At 43.1% G+C, this 22,620-nt stretch overlaps 1 protein-coding gene across 1 annotated transcript in view; it reads left to right on the top strand.

Moving 5' to 3' along the window:
• SH3RF1 (SH3 domain containing ring finger 1) overlaps window positions 1-22,620 on the top strand; it is a 157,272-nt gene that overhangs the window by 69,773 nt on the left and 64,879 nt on the right. The window contains exons 3-4 of the mRNA XM_074951138.1: window positions 12,604-12,879; window positions 14,371-14,466. Of these exons, the coding sequence (XP_074807239.1) occupies window positions 12,604-12,879; window positions 14,371-14,466 (372 nt within the window). The remainder of the gene's footprint in view (window positions 1-12,603; window positions 12,880-14,370; window positions 14,467-22,620) is intronic.

Raw genomic sequence — 22,620 nt, 5'->3', positions numbered from 1 at the left:
ACTGCCTGGTGCTGACCTCCTGGTAACCTGATCCTGCCTGCCTCCTGACACCTGACTCCTGCTTTGCCCTCTGGCCTGTCTCAGACTCTGACCCCCGGTATCTGATCCAACCTGACTCCAGACCCCTGCTCCAACTGCTAGGACAGACTGCCCACATCCTGATCATGACAGATACTGATCATCCATGCATGGTAAAGGGCCTGTAGCACTCTTGCCCAAGAATGAGTTAACTGCCGTAGCAAAGGGGTGTTGAGTGATCAACTGTGGTGTAACAGCCCAGGCTACAAGAATGAGATTCGTCCCCAGAATATGAGCAGCCCTTTGAGTTGGGGCAGCTTGTTTTCTGTCTGAGAATGGGGCATCAATTAACTGTAGATGCAATAGGTTGGTTTCATCTGTTGCCACTGTCCAAGCAGATGTAACAGTAATGGCATCTTGTCAAAGGTCTAGACCGGAGGTTGGTGTATAGTTCAGACAGCCGTTTATGATACTAAAATTCAACATAGTGTCATCAAGCTGTGTGTGGTGGCTGTGCCCCCAGATCGTAGAGAAGTATCAACTGGAGCAAACACCAGGGCCAGTACAAATGAACAAAGGACCGAAGTGGCTGCTCCCCAGGAGGTTCCCTGATAGTTTTCATATCAAGGCAGTACAGGAAGAGATCTTCATTTTCAGGTGTTTCAGGTGAGGCGGTATGTCAGGCTATGGTCAAGTTTTACTCCTACCCATGTGACAACTGGACAGAACGGCAGTGGCCATCTTTGGACACTGATAGGCTCAAGTTATGACTTTCACTGTCACAGACTTTCAAAGCAAATATACTTTGCTGTTGAAAAGAGTTACTGTGTATCAGGACCTTAGCTCAACTCACAATAAGCTTTAGGGTTGCTTTTATATTCTTGTGAAGGATTGTATTTCAAAGCAAAAGGATGTTGTAGTAAGTAGTGATTTGGGGAGTTTTTCAAAGTAACAAATTGGAGTTAGGCATCCTAACCTATTGGCTTCCCCACTGAAACATCAGTGGGAGTTAGGCACCTAACTCCCCTTTGTGCCTTTGAAAATTTCCTGCTCAGTCCTTACTATGTGTAAAATGTGATTTTTTTTTTTTTGATCCAGTGGTGGTCTTCTTTTAAAGGGCAAATCCAGTTTCTAGACAGTGACGATAGTAATTTTATTTAGCAGAAGTGAAAGTAATGAAATAAAATATTACAAGAGATATGTAACTTACTTCCTTTCTACTCCCTCTCCCCAATCTTTCTGCTTTGTATGGTGTGGGTTGTGAGGCTCATTTTAGTAGAAAGTATCCAAAATTTTCTGTGCTTCTCAAAACTGCAGAATCCTTTAAATAGTGGAGAATTCTGGCTCTCTGGTGGGCTAATCAGTGAGGCTGGCCTTCTGTGGAAGCTCATTTATTTGTTTTTAAATAAACAAAAATGTAGGTATAGTGTGGAAAGCTGTTGAGCTGGCCACAGTGTAAAAGGCTTTTTTATAAATGAGCATTCCTCTAAACTGCCATGACGTTCAGGGTACAGCTACACTTCAAGCAGGAATTTCCAGCTTGGGAGATGTACACACGATAACTTTGCTTCAAGTAGCATGCTAAAAACAGAATCATAGCCATGGTGGCAAAGGTAGTGAGATAGGCTAGCTGCCCAAATAAGTAGCTAGGTTCCCTGGTGGGATTGTACTTGGGGCAGGTTGCCCGTCCTGCTGCCTATGCCACCATGGCTACGCTTTTATTTTTAATGCACTAGCTCAGTCAAAACTAGAGTGCATACATTTACCTGACCGGGAAATTACCCCTCCAGCTTGACGAGTAGCCATAACCTCAGTTTCATAGAATCATAGAAGATTAGGGTTGGAAGAGACCTCAGGAGGTCATCCAGTCCAACCTCCTGCTCAAAGTAGGACCAACCCCAACTAAATTATCCCAGCCAGGGCTTTGTCAAGCCGGGCCTTAAAAACCTCCAAGGATGGAGATTCCACCACCTCCTTAGGTAAACCATTCCAGTGCTTTTCCACCCTCCTAGTGAAAAAGGAGGTTTGATTCTTAAGCCTTCATGTAGCAAATTCTGAAGTGCCTTCAGATGCCTTCATATCCTTAATGCCTAACTTTTACTTCCAAAAAAAGAAAAGGAGGACTTATGGCACCTTAGAGACTAACAAATTTATTTGAGCATAAGCTTTCGTGAGCTACAGCTCACTTCATTGGATGCATTCGGATGCTGTAGCTCACGAAAGCTTATGCTCAAATAAATTTGTTAGTCTCTAAGGTGCCACAAGTCCTCCTTTTCTTTTTGCGGATACAGACTAACACGGCTGGTACTCTGAAACCTTTTACTTCCAAAACACCTTTGGGCCACAGGTTTTTTCATAGTTGTATTTGGCAAACTTTGGCTATGTTTACAGGTGCACATTACCGGTGTGCTATATCAGCAAAACACTCCTAGTGTGGCACAGTTATTCTGGCAGAGCTATGCTTTGTACCAGTATATTAAATCTCCTCTTATGAGAAAAACAGTAAAAACTCAGTAATGGTGGTATAACTGCTTCTGCCAACACAGCTATGTTGGCATGGGATCATACCTCTTCACACCCCCTAACTGACATTGCTACACCAGGCAAAGTCAGTAGTGTAGACTAATATTCCTTTTCTGAGTCCAGCGAGGGAGAAATGGTAGCAAGACTTTTTCATGCATACCAGATGCAGCAGAGGCAAACAGAACAGCACAAGGCTTTGGCAAACGATATCCTAGCTACACTGCAGATATCACATCTGTAAGTCAGGACAGGGAGAATTGACCTCACAACTTCAGACCATGATTTCCCCCCTTAAAGTGCATCCCTGACGCTGTGAAATCAGTTCCTTTAATCTGCAGAGAGAAAGTCTATCCTTGTGTTACACTCAGGGAACCCCTAGATGTCCTATGTCATGGAGTTTCTCTGATGCTATCAGGAGTGAAGTTAACTGATAATACTGTGTGTGGCAATCAGATCTGTAATGTCATCCAGCCACAGGAATCCATGGATGCTGACCCCTGTCATGTGATGAGAGAAATTAACTTTTGTAACCCTGTGCCATGTCAGGTGATGGTGGCCAAGAAATAGCATTTCTGTGTGTCACATCCACAGTACATTTAAAGTTAGTGGTATAAGTTGTCAAATGCAGTGGTATACAGAAACACAAGCATAGAGAAATTTTATAATTTACCTTGAAGAATCAGGTTAGGTGGAACTAAGAAGCCCATCAGCCCTACACAGCATTCACTGAGACTTTTCTTTATCTGAACTGACTAATAATAAACACTTTGCCTGATTTTCAAAGATAGCAGTCAGCTACAGTTCTCATTGATTGGAGTTGCAGGTGCTCAGCTCCTTTAAAAAACTGGCCAATGGGGTTGGTTTTTATTTGTTTATTTCTTATGCTGCCTCCTACTTTTTTCTAAACTAGGCTTCCGAGAAATGACTGATTGCTGTGCACCATTTGAGAATTTAAATAGCCATACAGATATGAGTTTTGACTAAATTAACCTAGAGTTTCAAACCAAGTCTCACCTGATTTACAGTTATTTTTTCATTAAGGCAAGTAGGCTCCATTTTCTAGTCCTTTTTTTCTGTACTTGCTAATAGAGTTACTTCTGTTAAACACAGTAACTGTAATCAAAGTAGTGTCCAAAGAAATTTGCATTCATTAAGACTCCTACACATTTCTGTAAAACTGGTTAAAAAGACAGGGAAAATATTCACAAACCTTTCATGACTTTCCCCCACCCTTTGCCAAAATTTTATTTGGACAGAAATGTTGTGACCAGCTGTACCAAGGACAGTGAGCATTTCTCATTTACCCCTAGAAATAATTTTAATTTTGATGAGAGAGTTTATCTCCTATACCACCTTTGTAAAGGCCCATTCTCAGCTAATGTTATTCATCAGTGCTTCATGGAAGTCAGTAGAGCTACTGGAAGTTACACCAATAAGGATCTAGCCCTAAATACATTTGTCTTTATATAACAGATGCCTCTTTATCCCTTTACCAAGAAATCTGTACTCAAACTCCCTCTCTGTGGGCTCCTAATTACCTCCACAGCCATCCAGAAAGGTTCTGATACTACAGGTAAATACATAAAGTTGATTTAGGTAAGAATTGAGTGCTAGCTGAAGTAAATATTGCCCCAGTTAAGCAATATTTCTTTGAATTATTTCCTACATGAATAAAGCTAAATTTAGAAAGCCAACTTTCATATCAGTGAGTTTCTGGGATCATTTGCATCCTGGAATTCTGAGGAAGGAATGGAGTGTAATCCTAAGAACCCCTGAATGCCACCTGACAGAGGGCACACTGTTCTGTAACCTATCAAGCCTGACACACCCACAACAAGTAACACATTGCTGTTATAGTATTTACCTGTGAAGAGTGTCATGTGTAGTATCAAAATGAAAGCTGGTGACACATCAGTCACTAATATCATTATGTTATGTATGTACAAGTGGTGTGTAAAGAGTTATATGTGTGTGCTGGAAATATGTTCCCGATATATGTTTTAGGGGCAGACTTGATAAGTTTGTCCTAGACAAAGGACTGTTGATTTGCCTATTTGTCTCTGGCATCCCCATGCTCAATATATATTATAGATACAGGCAATGAGCAGTTCATTTGCATCAGTTGTCAGGAGAATGAGGAAACTGCATGGCGCAACATAGCAGAGAATACCAACAGTCTGAACACCAAGGGTTATTGTAACCCTTGAGACAAAGACAATGAACTTTGGGGGAAACAAGGAGAAGCAAAAGGGCATCTTTTTATCCATATTGAAGGAACAAAGAGTTCAGTGCTCTTTGATCTGTGAAAGGTGGATTCGCTACTATGTGGCTTAGTGACACTGAGAATTAGCTTTAGGTAGGAAACTTATCTTTAGAGAAGGATTGTAGCCTGTTAAGTCATTAGAAAGCATGATTATACTTTTGTTTTATTTGGAACCATTTTCTGTTTCTATTATTTCTGTTCTTTATTAATAAACTTACTCTTGTTTTATGATAAATTCATATCAGTGCAGTTATATTAAAGTGAGCTGTGCATCTCCAGCTGAGCCATCAGGCCGTGTCTATTTTGTTTCTTTGGAGACAGCAGACTGAACATGTCTGTTAGTGTGCAGTGATGGGGGCCATAATACTGCAGAGGAAAACTCGTCTTGGGGATTCAGGAACCGGGCCACCTAGCGTTACCTGCAAGGCAAAGAAAGGGCTAGCAGAGTCCTGAGGAGTTTTTTGTGAGTTCAATCCTTGAGGGGGCCATTTAGGGATCTGGGGCAAAAACTGGGGATTGGTCCTGCTTTGAGCAGGGGGTTGGACTAGATGATCTCCTGAGGTCCCTTCCAACTTTGATATTCTATGAGTCTATGAGTTTGTTGGGCTGCCTAACAGACTGGAATGTCAGGGAGCTGATACATAGTTTAGTAGCAGTGAACCTCTCTCTTGCTGAGGCAGAAGAGTAACAAGGTGACTTATAGCTCTGGAAGCCTCGAGAAAGCATCACACAGAGAACCTTATGAATTCAGATTCTGTGCTCTGTGGGTTCTGTAAGACGGTTTGAACACAATACATCAAGCTGACAGTGCTGTATGTGTTGTTTAGAATAGTAAGAAACTTTCAGAAAGGGCAAAACATTTGCATATTTTTTAATCTCTTTCCTTTGAAGCATTAGGGATAGCCATGGCTGCAGATGGAACATTGAACTGGGAGGCCCAGGACGCTGAGGTGGTACAGAGCATTGTGTCTCAGTTGATTGCCTGGCTTGTTCTTACTAACATGCTCAGGGTCTAACTGTGATCGCCATATTTGGAGTCAGGAAGAAATTTCCTCCAGATGAGATTGTCGGTGACCTTGGAGGGGTGGGGGGTTTGTTTGTTTGTTTTTTTGCCTTCCTCTGCACCGTGTGGGTGCAGGTCACTTGCCAGGGTCCTTAGGGCATATCTTCCTTAATCATTTCCCTGCCATTGTGGGGACCGTGGGCACTGGTGCATCTCACTCTCTCCTATTCTCTGCCTGTGGCACATACTAATCTAGTCTCCTGTGGGCTGTAATATTTTAGTCTCATTTTAGTTGTTGGTTTTAGTGTGTGGGTATTGGTGGCCTGTGATATACAGGAGGTCAGACTAGATAACCTGATGGTCCTTCTAGCCTAAACTCAGTGATGCTATGTATAAATGTGGATAACTTCCTTTTAAAAAGTCCCTATTTTTCTAATGTTTTCATATCTCTGAATCACAAAATACTTGAGCTAAATACAGTTACAGAAAGAGCAATAATGGAGACAGAGAAACTGAGCTATAAATTTGGGAGATCAGCTCGGTTTTAAGCTGAGATTGGAAATGAGATGCGAGAGCTGATGAGGTAAAGAGATACATGATAGCTGTTCCAAAGGGCTAGAACTAAAAAAGAGAAGTCTCTTCATGCAGAGTGAACAGTCTAGAAAAGGGCAGAGGCTAGGCCAGACAAGTGTAAGGAATATAATGAGAGATGAGGTGCTAAAGGAAATTTATGGAGAGACTTAAATATTAAGATGGAAATGTTGAACCAGATCATAAAATGGGAAACCAGTGCAGTTGTCTAAGGTTGTGGGTGGAGTGGTCAAATTTTGTATATATGAAAAGCAAACAACAATATTTTGTATATGCTGCTGAATTAATTGTGGGAACTTGAGGTGATCATAGAGAAAGGATACACAATAGTCACAGGTTTCAGAGTAACAGCCGTGTTAGTCTGTATTCGCAAAAAGAAAAGGAGTACTTGTGGCACCTTAGAGACTAACCAATTTATTTGAGCATAAGCTTTCGTGAGCTACAGCTCACTTCATCGGATGCATACTGTGGAAACTGCAGAAGACATTATATATACAGAGACCATGAAACAATACCTCCTCCCATCCCACTCTCCTGCTGGTAATAGCTTATCTAAAGTGATCACTCTCCTTACAATGTGTATGATAATCAAGTTGGGCCATTTCCAGCACAAATCCAGGTTTTCTCACCCTCCGCCCCCCCCCCCCCACAAATTCACTCTCCTGCTGGTAAAAGCCCATCCAAAGTGACCACTCTCTTTACAATGTGTATGATAATCAAGGTGGGCCATTTCCAGCACAAATCCAGGTTTTCTCACCCCCCACCCCCCCCTTCCAAAAACCACACACACAAACTCACTCTCCTGCTGGTAATAGCTTATCCAAAGTGACCACTCTCCTTACAATGTGTATGAAAATCAAGGTGGGCCATTTCCAGCACAAATCCAGCCCCCCCCCCCCGCCAAAAAAAAAAAAAACCACACACACACAAACTCACTCTCCTGCTGGTAATAGCTTATCCAAGGTGACCACTCTCCCTACAATGTGCATGATAATCAAGGTGGGCCATTTCCAGCACAAATCCAGGTTTTCTCACCCCCCCCCCCATCCCCATACACACACAAACTCACTCTCCTGCTGGTAATAGCTCATCCAAAGTGACCACTCTCCCTACAATGTGCATGATAATCAAGGTGGGCCATTTCCAGCACAAATCCAGGTTTTCTCACTCCCCCCCCCCCACACACACAAACTCACTCTCCTGCTGGTAATAGCTCATCCAAACTGACCACTCTCCTTACAATGTGTATGGTAATCAAGGTGGGCCACTTCCAGCATAAATCCAAGTTTAACCAGAACGTCTGAGGGGGTGGGGGGTAGGAAAAAACAAGGGGAAATAGGCTACCTTGCATAATGACTTAGCCACTCCCAGTCTCTATTTAAGCCTACGTTAATTGTATCCAATTTGCAAATGAATTCCAATTCAACAGTTTCTCGCTGGAGTCTGGATTTGAAGTTTTTTTGTTGTAAGATAGCGACCTTCATGTCTGTGATTGCGTGACCAGAGAGATTGAAGTGTTCTCCGACTGGTTTATGAATGTTATAATTCTTGACATCTGATTTGTGTCCATTTATTCTTTTACGTAGAGACTGTCCAGTTTGACCAATGTACATGGCAGAGGGGCATTGCTGGCACATGATGGCATATATCACATTGGTGGATGTGCAGGTGAACGAGCCTCTGATAGTGTGGCTGATGTTATTAGGCCCTGTGATGGTGTCCCCTGAATAGATATGTGGGCACAGTTGGCAACGGGCTTTGTTGCAAGGATAGGTTCCTGGGTTAGTGGTTCTGTTGTGTGGTGTGTGGTTGCTGGTGAGTATTTGCTTCAGGTTGGGGGGCTGTCTGTAGGCAAGGACTGGCCTGTCTCCCAAGATTTGTGAGAGTGTTGGGTCATCCTTCAGGATAGGTTGTAGATCCTTAATAATGCGTTGGAGGGGTTTTAGTTAGGGGCTGAAGGTGACGGCTAGTGGCGTTCTGTTATTTTCTTTGTTAGGCCTGTCCTGTAGTAGGTGACTTCTGGGAACTATAACATTCATAAACCAGTCGGAGAACACTTCAATCTCTCTGGTCACGCAATTACAGACATGAAGGTCGCTATCTTACAACAAAAAAACTTCAAATCCAGACTCCAGCGAGAAACTGTTGAATTGGAATTCATTTGCAAATTGGATACAATTAACGTAGGCTTAAATAGAGACTGGGAGTGGCTAAGTCATTGTGCAAGGTAGCCTATTTCCATACAGGAAATGGGGAAGGAAAAGTTTTAAAGTCAATTATCAGTCCAAGGTTATGGAAAGAGGAGGCAAGTGGAAGATCTGAGTCAAGAACAGAAGTAGATAAAAAAAGACTGATGTAGTAAGGATGCTCAAGAAAAGCACTACTGTTCGTCAGGCGTTTTGTTGAAGGAGCTAGAGGCAAAGTTTCAGGTTTACCTCAGCAAGATAGTGTGGATAGGAAGGAGTCACTAAGGCCAGGTCTATGCTAGAAAAGGTTTGCTGGCATAGCTCTACTGGTATAGCAATACTGGCAAAACCTACTGGAGACACAGCTTATGCCAGAAAAATACTGCTTTTGCCAGTACAGCTTACTCAGCTTCCCCAAGTGAAACAATTTATACTGGCAAAACCAGTTTTATATTGTTATAACTGTACCTACACTGGGGATTTTGCCCATACAGAAATGCCATAAAAATCACACCTCTAATTGACATTATTGTATTGACAAAGTTTTGAGTATAGCCTGCTTTAAGGTTATGAAAGGAACATAAAATTGCCAGTTATCAATTTTAAAATGGTAGCTAAGAATAAAGGTAAAGATAAGGTGACTTAGGAAAGATGGGGAAAAATATAAAAGTGGAAAATTTGTGAACCTGTCGTTTCTATAGACAAAATATATGAGGTTGGAGAGGGAGCCTCTGCCAGAGAGGTTTTGCTATTCAAGATTTTATACTTAAATCTCTCTCTCTCTCTCAGACAATACATAACAAATGCAAATAGCATATGATAGGAGTCTTTTTATGATGTTGTAAAGTTGCTGTTTGTATTTGTTATGTATTGCCTTAATTACATTTTTTTCCTTTGCTTTAAGGGCTTGGGTACATGTAATGTCCATTTTACAGTCTTGGTTAAAAATAATTAAAATAGTTTGTATAATATAAACTATAGCATAAAAATTCAGATATTGTTATTTAAAAAAAAACCTGAGGCAATAACAGTAAGAAACCTGTATTAGGTACAGTATCTTTAAAAAAAATTAAAATGCATTTAAAACTATTTTCATTGTTGTAGCTGGTCGGGGTAAATGGCAGCTGCAAACATACGGGTAGATGGCAGAGATTTTTCTTCTTAAGCCCTCCTTTCATGTTTAGTCAAGTGAAAGACTCAGAGTGAAATGTAAACTCTGGCTCAGCAGATCTTCAGAGCTCTGTAGCCTGATGAACAACCTCTGAGAGTTTAGAGGGAAGGCAGCAGTTGGTAAAGGTTGTTAAAGGCAAAGGCCAAAAAGGCCTCAGCCGTGACTTGGGTCTCAGATCATCCAGATGAGAGGAATGTGGAGACAGTGCCCTGGTGGGCCGTTGATATATTACACTCAAAGGAACAGTGCTGTGCAATCAAAACCAATTGTTCTGACTTTATCCTTCAGATGTAACAGAAGGAAAAGGCATTTGCTTTATTACTCTTCCGAGTCGTTTAACCATTTATCCTTAATCATTGGCTGTCTAAGTGAGAACAAGAACTTAGTTCATTGAACTTTGTTCTTTTTGAAATTATAGAGTAGAATCCATTTTATCCAATGTGGGAAACCTCCTTTTGAGAAACTTGACATACAAACTGGCCCACTAAGTCTTTGAGTTTCATTGAAAAGGAACATCATACAAAAACACAGCCAGATGTTTGATTACAGATTAATTTGCATTAGCCTTTATGATACACTCTATAGTATAGGATTTGTAGTTCCAATATCCTGAGCAATCAATTAAATAATGTTAAATTAATGAGTCAGTTGCAATTACCAAGACACAATTTCAGCACAACCACTGTTGAGTGGGAGGGCAGAGGGGGAGAGATAGGGGAGGAGAGGAGTATTTGCCACTTGAATTTTAGAAACACTCTTCAGTGATTACTAGTACTGAGAAAACTAATACTTGGATCAAACCACCTGAGTACAAAGAATATGCATTAACCTTAATATAGTAAATTAATTTATCATAGATTAACTTTTTTTGCAGTTTAGGTGTGTACAGATTTCTTGAAAGATCTATACAAGAATGCTTTCTTCTGAGTTTCTAAATATTGCATCTCAGTGAATTTATTTGGGGTGTATTTTGGACACGGTGGGTGTGGTGGTGTTTTTGGTTTTGTGTTTCTGTTTAATTGTAATATGGTTGTTATAATGATATGGGGCAGTTGTCCATGTGCAACTTATGAATTCTGATTGATGTTATGAAGCTGTTTGTTATATCAGGGAATGCCTCTGTTAAGTGACAATATTTCTTCTCTGTACAGTGTATCAAGGGATGGCTCTCAAGGTGAGGTAATGTTACATAAATCATCCAACGAATAGTGACAGAGTGGTCACCTGTCTTAAGAGTTTCTCAGTAAGAGAGGGAAAACTGATGTAAAAAAATGGGAGAGAGCTGAAAACAAAAGCTAAACATGTAATTTCATCCCCCAAGTTCACATACATACAGTGAGAAGAGGTCCAAAGCGCTAAAAACGGATTTGGGGATTATACTGAATCACAAATTGAGTACGAGTCAACAATGTGAAAAAGGCTAATATAATTCTGGAGTGTATTAAAGTAATTGCCATATCTAAGACATGGGGAGGTCATTCTTGCATCTACTCAGCATTGGTCAGGCCTCGGCTGAAGTACTGTGTTCAGTTTTGGGCTCCATACTTTAAGAAGGATGTGGACAGGTCAGAGAGGGTCCAGAGGAGAGCAACAACAATGGAAAAGTTGGAAAAAACCTGACCTATGAGGAAAGGTAAAAAAAAACTGGGCATGTTTAGTCTTGAGAAAAGAAGACTGGGTGGGAACCTGATAAGTCTTCAGGTATGTTAAGGGCTGTTATAAAGAGGATGGTGATTAATTGTTATCAGGCTCTCTGAAGATAGGACAAGGAGTAATGGACTTAGTCTACAGCAAGGGAGATATAGGTTAGATATTAGAAAAAGATTGCTAACTATAAGAGTAGTTAAGCTCTGGCCTGGGTTATCAAGGGAAGTTGTGGTATCCCCATCATTGGAGGTTTTTAAGAACAGGTTAAAAAACGCCTGTCAGGTCTAGGTCTGCGGGGTCCTCCCTCAGTGCAGTGGAAAGAATTAGATGACCTTTCAAGGCCCCTTGCAGCCCTTCATTTCTATGATTCTATTAAATTCAAAAAGATTTTGGAGTGGCTTAAGTGGGGAAGATTATCATCAGGTTAGTGACAGAGTTTTCAGATAAGTGCATGCAGGCTTTCCACAGTTTTTTGCATTAACCCAATTATGCTGAAATACAACAAAGTCTGAAATATCATCCTTTATTATACTATGCATGTGGGTGAATTTGTGATTTTGTCTGTTCAAATGGATTTTGCCCTGAAAAAAGTGTCCTGTTACAAAATAATACTTTTAAAAACTCTTAATATATAGAATGAATACATATCAAACTCGTAATTGCAGTGTGAGTTCATGCAAGAGAAGAGGAAGAAAATCCAGCTGCACGGTAAAAAATCTAATGTTCTGCTTTAGTGCTGGACAGATCCACATTAGTTGCCTGCAAACAAAAATACTTGCTTTATTTATTTTGTAAAATTCTGGCCAAATTATGTTTCTTGTAGTCTTTGAAAACTCATTATTATTTCTAATCTTCAGAGTACTGGCTGTTAATGACTCTGATTCACTGCAAGCTGCTTTAGTGCTGAATTCTTGCAAAAAAAAATTATTTGTGTATTAACCACGCTTTTTGGTGAGGGATATGTTGTATTTTTCCCTCAAACTCATTATACTAGAACATTTAACACTTTAACTTAGCATATTGAAATTCTGTTAGAATCAGTAGTGTAAAAATTGGCCCTGGTTTTATTGTAGATAATAAATTGTGCTTTATTATATAATTCGTTTTATCTATCAATCTCAAAGCACTTTTCAAAGGTTTGGACAGCATTATCACACCTATTTACAGATAAAATACTAATTTTAGTATTTTTCTTTTTTAGGCTATACCTCAGTTACCGTGTGCCAAAGCATTGTATACCTATGAGGGAAAAGAACCTGGAGATCTTAAATTCAATAAGGGTGACATCATCATTTTACGTCGGCAAGTGGATGAAAATTGGTACCACGGAGAAGTCAGTGGTGTCCATGGCTTTTTTCCTACCAACTTTGTTCAGATTATTAAACCTTTACCTCAACCTCCGCCTCAGTGCAAAGCACTTTATGACTTTGAAGTGAAAGACAAGGAAGCAGACAAAGACTGTTTGCCATTTTCAAAGGTAAAAACATGTAGAAACGACTTTTAAAAAAAGAAAGGATTTTCTTTGAATAATTATTCATTGACTTAGAATATCTTACATTGTTTCTGTTCTAAAAGTCTTGCCTATACATTCTTCTATAGCTCTGATATGTTAAGAAGCCAAGGATATGTAAGTTCACAGGGCATTTCTTCAATATATACCACTTCTTTTCCTCCCTTAAACCACAGACACTGTTCTCCTCTGAGGATTTCACCACTGAAATTGAGAGTGCAGTTTTTTTAACTGCTTTAATATGCATTCTGAATTTGAGAGAGTCTGAATTGTGAATTTAAAGTATTCCCAGTCCAGAGGGAACTTTCACTTATTTTTAGTTGTCAGAGTTCATACTAATTGTCAAGTTTTCATTTAATCCAGGGCATTTTTAATACTAACTGTGAGCTTTGTGTCACTACATAAGAATAAAAATTGCCTTTTGGAAAAGAGTCAATTCCTTTTGTTTTGTTCCTATTTGAGTTATTTTTCTGTCTTAGAAGGCATGAAATGATGTGAAGTTTTAATAGGAGTACTAAGATTATGAAGAGTAATCTTAAAAGACACTTAACCATAGCTTGGGGCTGTTTTTTTCAGTTGCCTACAAATTTATAGTACGTTAATTTTTCCAGACTGCACAAAAAATGTTACAAGAGCAGACATGTAAACTAGTTAGATGTCTTTACAGCCCTCAGCTATTAAAAATGGAAAGGTCACCTGAAATTATACAAGTGGGAGGCCTTAAATATTCAGTTCTCCCTCTTACGAGACCGGTACAACTACATGTGAACAGAAAATAGCTTTTACTGAACAAAATGTTAGTGCTCCTAAGGATAATCAGCCTAGTTATTATATTGCATTGCAGCTTTGATTTTTAAGTAGTGTGTGCAATGTATGCATTGTTTGTAATCTTCAATTTTATATCAGTGCAAGTGTTTCTTAGCATTTCTGAGCTTTTCAATGAAATAAAAGTTAATGATGTTTCTAGGGCAAAATAAATTTATTGAGCAAATAATAGCTTCTTTGCAAGCATGCTTAAAACTAAAACTCTGTATTTCAAAGGAGATGATATCAGTTATACTTTCTAAGTTTGCTAATGTTCTTACATGAGGAGAAAAGCAACAGCTGGGAACACAGGGGAACAAGCTAGCTTATAAGTAAGGAGAGTTTGAGACTCAATTAGGGATTGATGGAATACACTAGAGTTGGCACAGCAGGCAGTCTGTTGCTCAGGAGAAACTCAAATAACTGACTGAGATTAGTTCTTGGGCTGCTGTGCAGGACTTGACCAAGATGAGGAAGCTCTACTGGAAATCATTTTAATTCCAAAAACTGCAGGTTCATATTGTGAAAATGAAGCTCCTGCTATGGAATTCTTCTTCATGTACCCCTTTGTCTGATGATGCTTGTGTTTTGGAGAGAAATTAAATGAATAGCTTAATTTGAGCTGGGAGACATAATTACTTCATGTTTGTACAGGACGATGTGCTGACTGTGATTCGCCGAGTAGATGAAAACTGGGCTGAAGGAATGCTGGCTGACAAGATAGGGATATTTCCCATTTCGTATGTTGAGGTGAGTAAAGTTGTGCCATCGTATAATAAGCCTTATAAGAAAAGTACTTTAAATAAATAGAAATATGTCTTTCTAAAACTGTAAATGCTGACGATAATTCTAAAACATACAATATTAATCCAATATATGTACATGAGTAAACTGAGTAACCTCATAAACTTGCTGATGCAGTGAATGTGCATCCTCACCCTTTTCTCTCCTTACTGTTTGTTGCCTTTGTTCATTATATCACATTTAATATTATATTGTAAACCCTTTGACGCAGGGACTTTGCTTTCTTGTGTGTCCTGCGAGGCGCCTGGTCCTTCCCAACCAACACTTACTCACAAAATAGAAAAAATGATTGAATCAGGTATACAATACGCTTCCATTTCTCCCTAATGCCCACCACACCAAAGTAAATGAGCGTCATTGAAGGTCAGCAAATTTAGGCTATTGTGGACCAAACAAGGAAGTGAATTTCAAAGTTGAGGACCCTTTATGTAAAACAGCCTGAAACCTCTCTTTTAGACCTGGGAGTGGAGAGTGCAAATATGGTAAGTTTAAACAGGAAGAGAGGTGGTTTCTTGGGTATATAGGCCCAAATCAGTGACGACTTCATAGGAGAAAGCCAACACCTGAAGTTCCATCCAAAAATCGTAATGCAACCAGTACAGGCTATGGAGCACTGGTGTAATAATTATTGTTTATATTGTAGAAGTGCCTGGAGATCTCAACTGACATTAAGGCCCCATTGTGCTAAGCCGGTGTAAACACATGGTAAAACATACTCCTTGCTGTGAAGACCTTACAGTCTACATAGACAAGACAGAGCACGGGCGAAAAGAAATGTTATCCCCATATTACAGATGCAGAAATGAGAGAGGCTAAGTGCTGTGCCCAAGTACACAGAGGAAGTCTGTGACTCAGCTGGGAATTGGGCCCAGGTCAACGCTTAATTTCATTTATTTATACATTAGCTTTTCTATGTTACTCACCACTGTAGTATCTGAGCAGTCCACATTCATTCAAGAACTTAGCTTCTCAGTACCCCTGTGAGTATTATCTCCATTGTACAGACAGGGAAACTGAGGTATAGGTTAAGGAATTCGCATAAAGTTACACAGAATATGGCAGCACCATGTAACTCCTAGTTCTTGTTCGAGTGCTTGTTCATGTTGATTCCAATCAGGTGTGTGCACGCACACATGCACAGTAGTCAGAAGATTTTTCCCCTAGCAGCATCTGTCAGGTTGGCCTGGGCGCCCCTTGGATTCTTGCCTTCATGGTGCTCAATATAGAGTCCTGTTGACCCACCAACCTATCAGTTCCTTCTTACAGCCAGTGACAGCTGGAACTTCCCTGTGCTCTTGTCTCAACAGGTGCATTTAGCAATTTCTTACACTGTTCTCCATTAGTTTTCCATTGTTTGTTCATAGATAGTATTTAGTATTTTGTTAATGTTAGATAAGTTTCCTTTGGCGGGGGGGCGGGGAGGGAATCCGCTTCTATGCTCTCCCGACACCGGGGCATGCCAGGGTCTCTGGGCTTCAAAGCCTGCGGCAAGTGTATATCCAGAAGCAATCCTCACCTTGTGCCTAAAAAGTGTTTAGGAGAGGGCCATCAGAAGGATTGTCGTGCCATTTGTAAGACCTTTTGGCCCAGGACTTTAAAAGATAGAGAGCAGCACCTGAAGCTCCTGTTGATGGAGGCAGCACTCCTCCCCATGTCCGACCCTGGGTCGACGGACCCTGCACTGAGTACCTCCTCCTCAGTGCAGAGCACTTCAGCATCGTCAGCACGAGCACCTGTGCTGGGTAAGGATAAGGACTCATGGCACCATCCTGGCTCCACTCACGGCTCACATGCCGCATGCAGTCACCGTTCGCAATCGTTGGTGCTGCAAAAGAAGAGGCCGGAGAGGGGTGGCTCTCCCCCTACTAGGCCTAAGGAGCCTGCTGCTGTGAGAATCGTGTCGGACCACACTAGTGCTACTCCACCAATGATGATCGCGCCAAGTCCTGCCCACGTGGAAGGGCGGTTGAGTCCGGACCCTCCTCGCTCACTGAGCCGTGAGCTGCACCTTCCTTCGACACCTGAGGCATTTGAGGCTGCCCAAGAACTGCTTCACCTCTTGGCACTGTTCTCTCTCCTCCCAGATGGGACAGGTCATCAGCACCAGTCATACCCCGGACCCATTACCACCCTGCACTATCATTTTGATGCCTCTGGTGCAACTGGGCCCAGGTGCCTGTGTCAATATATACAGACCCTACACTGAGGGGGTGCAACACCATCTGTGTTGGCACCAGGCCAAGAAACCCAGGTGCTGCGGGACCCCTTGGGTGCAGAAGAAACCTCATGGGGGTCTCTTCCTCATCCTCGCCAGATGAGGCATTGGCGGGCACGGTGACAGCCCCAGCCTTAGAGGACAACAAGGTTCTGCAGCAATTGTTGCGAAGGGTTGCCGAGGGCCTGGGCATTCAGGCAGAGGAGGTAGTGGAGATGCAGATCCAATGATGGACGACCTCGCCCCCTCCAGACCTGCTCGCATTGCCCTCCAGTGAAGGGCAACAAAAATGATTAGGGGACTGGAACACATGAGTTATGAGGAGAGGCTGAGGGAACTGGGATTGTTTAGTCTACAGAAGAGAAGAATGAGGGGGATTTGATAGCTGCTTTTAACTACCTGAAAGGTGGATCCAAAGAGGATGGATCTAGACTATTCTCAGTGATAGCAAATGACAGGACAAGGAGTAATGGTCTCAAGTTGCAGTGGGGGAGGTTTAGGTTGGTTATTAGGAAAAACTTTTTCACTAGGAGGGTGGTGAAACACTGGAATGTGTTACCTAGGGAGGTGGTGGAATCCCCTTCCTTAGAAGTTTTTAAGGTCAGGCTTGACAAAGCCCTGGCTGGGATGATTTAGTTGGGATTGGTCCTGCTCTGGGCAGGGGGTTGGACTAGATGGCCTCCAGAGGTCCCTTCCAACTCTGTTGTTCTATGATTCTATGATCTCTGACACCACAAAATCTCTGTGGCAGACCTTGTTGCCCCCTACGGCTAACCACAACGAAAGACACTACTTTGTGCCATCCAAGCGTTACAAGCATTTATACACACACCCCACACCTGACTCTCTCGTGGTCGAAGCTGCCAACCAACGTGAGCATCAGGGCTTCCAGGGACCCTCCCCGAAGAATCATGAGGCGAAAAGGCTTGACCTTTATGGGAGAAAGGTCTACTCCACTGGAGGCCTACAGCTCCGCATTTCAAATCAGCAGGCCATAGTCAGCAGGTACTGCTTCAACACATGCAGGGCAATGGCTAGTTTTGTGGAGCTGTTGCTGCAGGACTCCTGCGCCGATTTTCAGCTCTTGTGGAGGAAAGGAAGCTCATTTCCAGGGCTTCGCTACAAGCTGCACTGGATGCAGCAGATGCAGCTACTCCTGTGATGGCCACAGGCATAGCTGTGAGGAGGGGCTCCTGGCTCCAAGTCTCAGGCTTGCCATATGAGCTCCAACAAATGATTCAGGACCTCCCCTTCGAGGGTTCGGCTCTATCTAAAAGACAGATAAAAGGCTGCAAAGCCTGAAGGATTCAAGAGCCACTCTCAAATCGTTGGGCCTCCATTCTCTGGCTAGACAGCGTAAACATTTTAGGTCACAACCTCCTCCACGGTTCTACCAGCTGCAGAGCCGTCAGGACGGCTCATGGAGAAGGAACAGGAACGGCAGAAGGCAACTGCATCCGTCCTCAGGTCAGAGCTCTGACCAATCTAAACCACCCCCTGGGCCAAAACAGTCCTTTTGAAGGAGCAGACGAGGACAGCGCACCAGATCCCCAACTGGATCCACTCCACCTTACCTTCTCATCTCTACTATCCCCTTTCTACTATGCATGGTCCCATATCACCTCGGACTGTTGGGTGCTCCGCATGGTAGAGAGGGGATACTCCATCCAATTCTGTGCCCTCGCACCCTTCCATCCCCCTTCCCTGTCCCTCTTCAGGGACCCTTCTCACAAGCAGCTCCTTGTCCAGGAAGTGCAGTTGCTCCTATCTCTAGGGGCAGTAGAGGAGATTCCTCAGGAGCACTGGGGTGAGGGTTTTTATTCCCAGTATTTCCTTATACTGAAAACCAAAGGCAGCCTCAGGCCCATCTTGGACCTGTGAGAACTCAACAAGTTCATGAAGAAACTCAAGTTCTGCATGGTCTCTTTGGCCTCAATCATGACTGGATCCAGCAGACTTGTATGCTGCCCTCGACTCGAAGGATGCATATTTCTATATCATAAACACCCAGCCCCACAGAAAGTACCTAAGGTGTGTGGTGAATAGTACCCACTACGAGTTTACAGTCTTTCCATTTGGCCTGTCAGCAGCACCTCGAGTTTTCACCAAGTGCATAGCAGTCATCTCCGCATTCTCGCGCAAGCGCCAGGTACAGGTGTTTCCATACCTTGACAACTGTCTGATCAAGGGCCTCTCCAAGACTCAAGTGGAGACTCAGGTCAGATTCATCAGAGCCACCTTCGACAACCTGGGTCTCCTTCTGAACGAAGCAAAATCGACTCTGTCCCCCATCCAGAGGATAGAGTTTATAGGGGCAGTACTGGACTCGACCTAAGTCAGGGCATACCTGCCACAAGCAAGGTTTCAGGCCCTGACAGATATCATTCGAGGCACCAGACAGTTTCCCACCACCACAGCAAGAAACTGCCTGAAGCTTCTCAGACGCATGGCTGTCTGTACCTACGTGGCGGAGCATGCCAGACACAGGCTTCGACCTCTTCACTCGTGGCTCACGTCAGTGTATCGCCCAGGCCGGTACAGCTTGGACAGGATCGTGATCTTGCCTCGCCCAGTCATCGACTCCCTCCTGTGGTAGCTCGACCCTCAGGAGGTGTGCTCAGGGATTCCCTTCGCCACTCCGCAGCCATCTCTGTTGCAAGTGACGGACGCATCAGACTTGGGCTGGGGAGCTCATCTGGGAGACCACAGGACCCAAGGTCTCTGGTCTCAAGCAGACCTGGCTCTCCACATCAAAGTCAGAAAGCTGAGAGCAATGCATCTTGCATGCCAGACCTTCTGTGAACACTTAATGGGACATTGTGTATCAGTTATGAAGGACAATACAACAGCAATGTTTTATATCAACAAATGGGGGGTGCACGCTCCTCTCCCCTGTGCCAGGAAGCCCTCATGCTGTGGAACTTCTGTGTGAAACATTCAATACCCCTGCAAGTGTTGTACCTCCCCAGGGTACAGAACAAACTGGCAGACCACCTCAGCAGGTTGTTTCATGCCTATGAATGGTCCCTTTGCCTGAACGTCGTGGTCTCAATCTTCCAGAGGTGGGGCTTTCCCCAGATAGACCTATTTGCCATGTGACACAACAGGAAGTGTCAGCAGTTCTGCTCCTTCCAGAATCACGGCTTGGGCTCCAGAGCGAACGCGTTCCTCCTTCCATCTCTTTTACGCCTTTCCATCCATACCGCTCATTCACAAGGTACTCCTCGAGATCTGGAGGGAAGGAGCTCAGGTCATATTGATAACACCAGGCCAGCCCCGACAGCACTGGTACGACATCTCTCCTAGACATGTCTGTGGAAGCCCCGGTCACCCTTCCACTCTTCCCGGACTTTCTGACACAAGATCACAGTCGTCTTCAACATCCGAACCTCGACTTGCTTCACCTTACAGCGTGGAAGCTCCATGGTTGAACCCGATGGAGCTTTCCTGTTCAGACCAGGTCAGAAAAGTCCTCCTTGGCAGCAGGAAATCCTCTACGAGAGCCATCTACTTTGCCAAGTGGAAGAGATTTTCAGTTTGGTTGGCACAGCGCCATTCACCCCTGACGCTAGCCTCAGTGCTGCTCATTTTGGACTACCTCCTCCATCTGAAGCAGCAGGGGCTTTCGTTGTCTTCAATAAGGGTGCACTTAGTCGCCATATCGACCTTCCATCCAGGCGCAGGGGGCTGCTCGGTGTTTGCTAACCCTATGGTCAGCTGATTTTTAAAAGGACTTGACAGACTGTACCCTCATGTCCGACAGCCTGTCCCAGCCTGGGACCTCAACCTGGTCCTCTCTAGGCTCATGGGACCACCCTTCGAAATGTTGGCAACATGCTCCCTGCTCTATCTCTCTTACAAGGTGGTGTTCCTGGTAGCAATAACCTCGGTCAGGAGGGTGTCTGAGCTCAGGTCCCTAACGTCAGAGCCTCCCTACACCGTGTTCTATAACGACAAAGTTCAGCTCAGATCTCATCCTGCTTTCCTCCCAAAGGTTGTGTCGCAGTTTCATATCAACCAGGACATCTTTCTCCCGGTGTTCTACCCTAAGCCTCATTCCAGCAGCAGGGAGCAGAGACTACATGCTCTGGATGTCCACAGGGCGCTAGCCTTTTACATCGAGAGAACAAAACCATTCAGAAAAATCAGTCCAGTTATTCATGGCAGTGGTGGACAGAATGAAAGGTCTGCCGGAATTGTCACAACGCATCTCATCATGGATAGCGTCCTGTATTCATGAGTGCTACAACCTGGCAGGGGTTCCTGCATCGCCGATCACTGCGCACTCCACCAGTGCGCAGCTTCGTCAACAGCATTCCTGGCTCAGGTTCCCACTCAAGAAATCCACAGAGCAGCAATGTGGTCCTCCATCCATACTCTCGCCACACACTATATGATTATCCAGCAGACCAGAGATGATGCAGCCTTTGGATGAGCAGTGCTCCAATCAGTGGACGACTCCAATCCCACCACCTAAACTTGGGCTTGTGAATCACCTGATTGGAACAGAGATGAACAAGCACTCAAAGAAGAAAAAAACAGTTACTGACGTTCTCGTAACTCTTGTTCTTTGAGATGTGTTATTCATGTCCATTCCAATACCCACCCTCCTACCCCACTGTCGGAGTAGCCAGCAAGAAGGAACTGAGGGGGTGGCAGGTCGACAGGCCTCTATATTGAGCGCCAGGAATACCAGAGTTATCCAGTCAAGACCAATCAGTATTGTGGCAAATTGCTGGCACAATTACGATGGGTCCTGCACTTCCTCTTCTTGTGTGTGGGGGGGTGTTCAGGGCACAGTTTCCTGCCCCTGAACTAGGGTATCTACTGTCCCACTAGTAACCGCCCTCTACTCCAGGTCCCAGCCCAGAGGCCCTAGGGATAGTGGCAAACCACTTGAACTAGTGCTTCCCCTGGGCTATTTCCCTCTCCTGCTCTTCAGCTTGTGGGCTTCCTGCCCTCTCTCTGCACAAGCCACGTGTCTCTTTACCTAGGGTCTTGGTCTTCTCCAAATTCTCTTGTACTTCAACTCCTTCACACTGCTCTCTGCTCCAACTCCAAACAACTCTGCTCCAACTCCTTCACCTGGCTGACTGAAGCAGGGGGGGTTTATCAGGTGACTGGCTTTAGGTGCTCTAATTGGCTTCAGGTGCTTTTAATTAATCTATAGAAACCTTTCTTCCCTCTACATGGAATAAGGCTTCTCCTCATCCCGGGACTTACATATCTTTCCTATATCACTCTCCTGCTGCCTTCTGGCCATGCTGTATCACAGTATGCATAGTCTATAGTGCTGAGTACAATGTACATTCTTAAATAAACTCCAAATTTGATCCTTCTTTCTTTCTTCAACAATTAATGAAATCCACATAGGCTTTCCTTCAAATATAAAGATTTTTTTAAATCTCCAGTAACAGCTAGAAAGTAAAGTGATACATATAATGGAGTAAAAAGTTTTTTGGGAAACACTTTTCAGTTATAGGGCATATAGAGAGGAAAATATTATTTTCAGATTTCTGAAATGTGCAGTAACTTGTTGAAACTGCAGTGGAATGAATGGCAGGCACTCTTACAATAATCCACCTGTAGTCTTTAAAAAAGTGAATCTATGCCAAATGCACAAAACATACAAGTATTAACAATACAAGTGAAATGTTCATTTTGGTAGAATTTTAAGAAGATAGTATAATGTCTAATGCATCCATCCCTTAGTTTGCGAGTTTAGTCACTGAGAACTCAAGATTTACCTACCAAATTAGTCATGTTCCTTACTAGCCCTCTTCTTCCTGCCCTAGCCCGAACCCATCAAAAAAGTAGTTTGAAACATGTTTCATTTTTTAATTATTTCCATTCCTTTTAGGGAGGTTGAAATCCTGACTCAGTAC

Source organism: Natator depressus, chromosome 4, assembly GCF_965152275.1.
Source record: "Natator depressus isolate rNatDep1 chromosome 4, rNatDep2.hap1, whole genome shotgun sequence".
NCBI lineage: Eukaryota > Metazoa > Chordata > Testudines > Cheloniidae > Natator > Natator depressus.
This window is presented reverse-complemented; position numbering and strand designations above follow the sequence as displayed.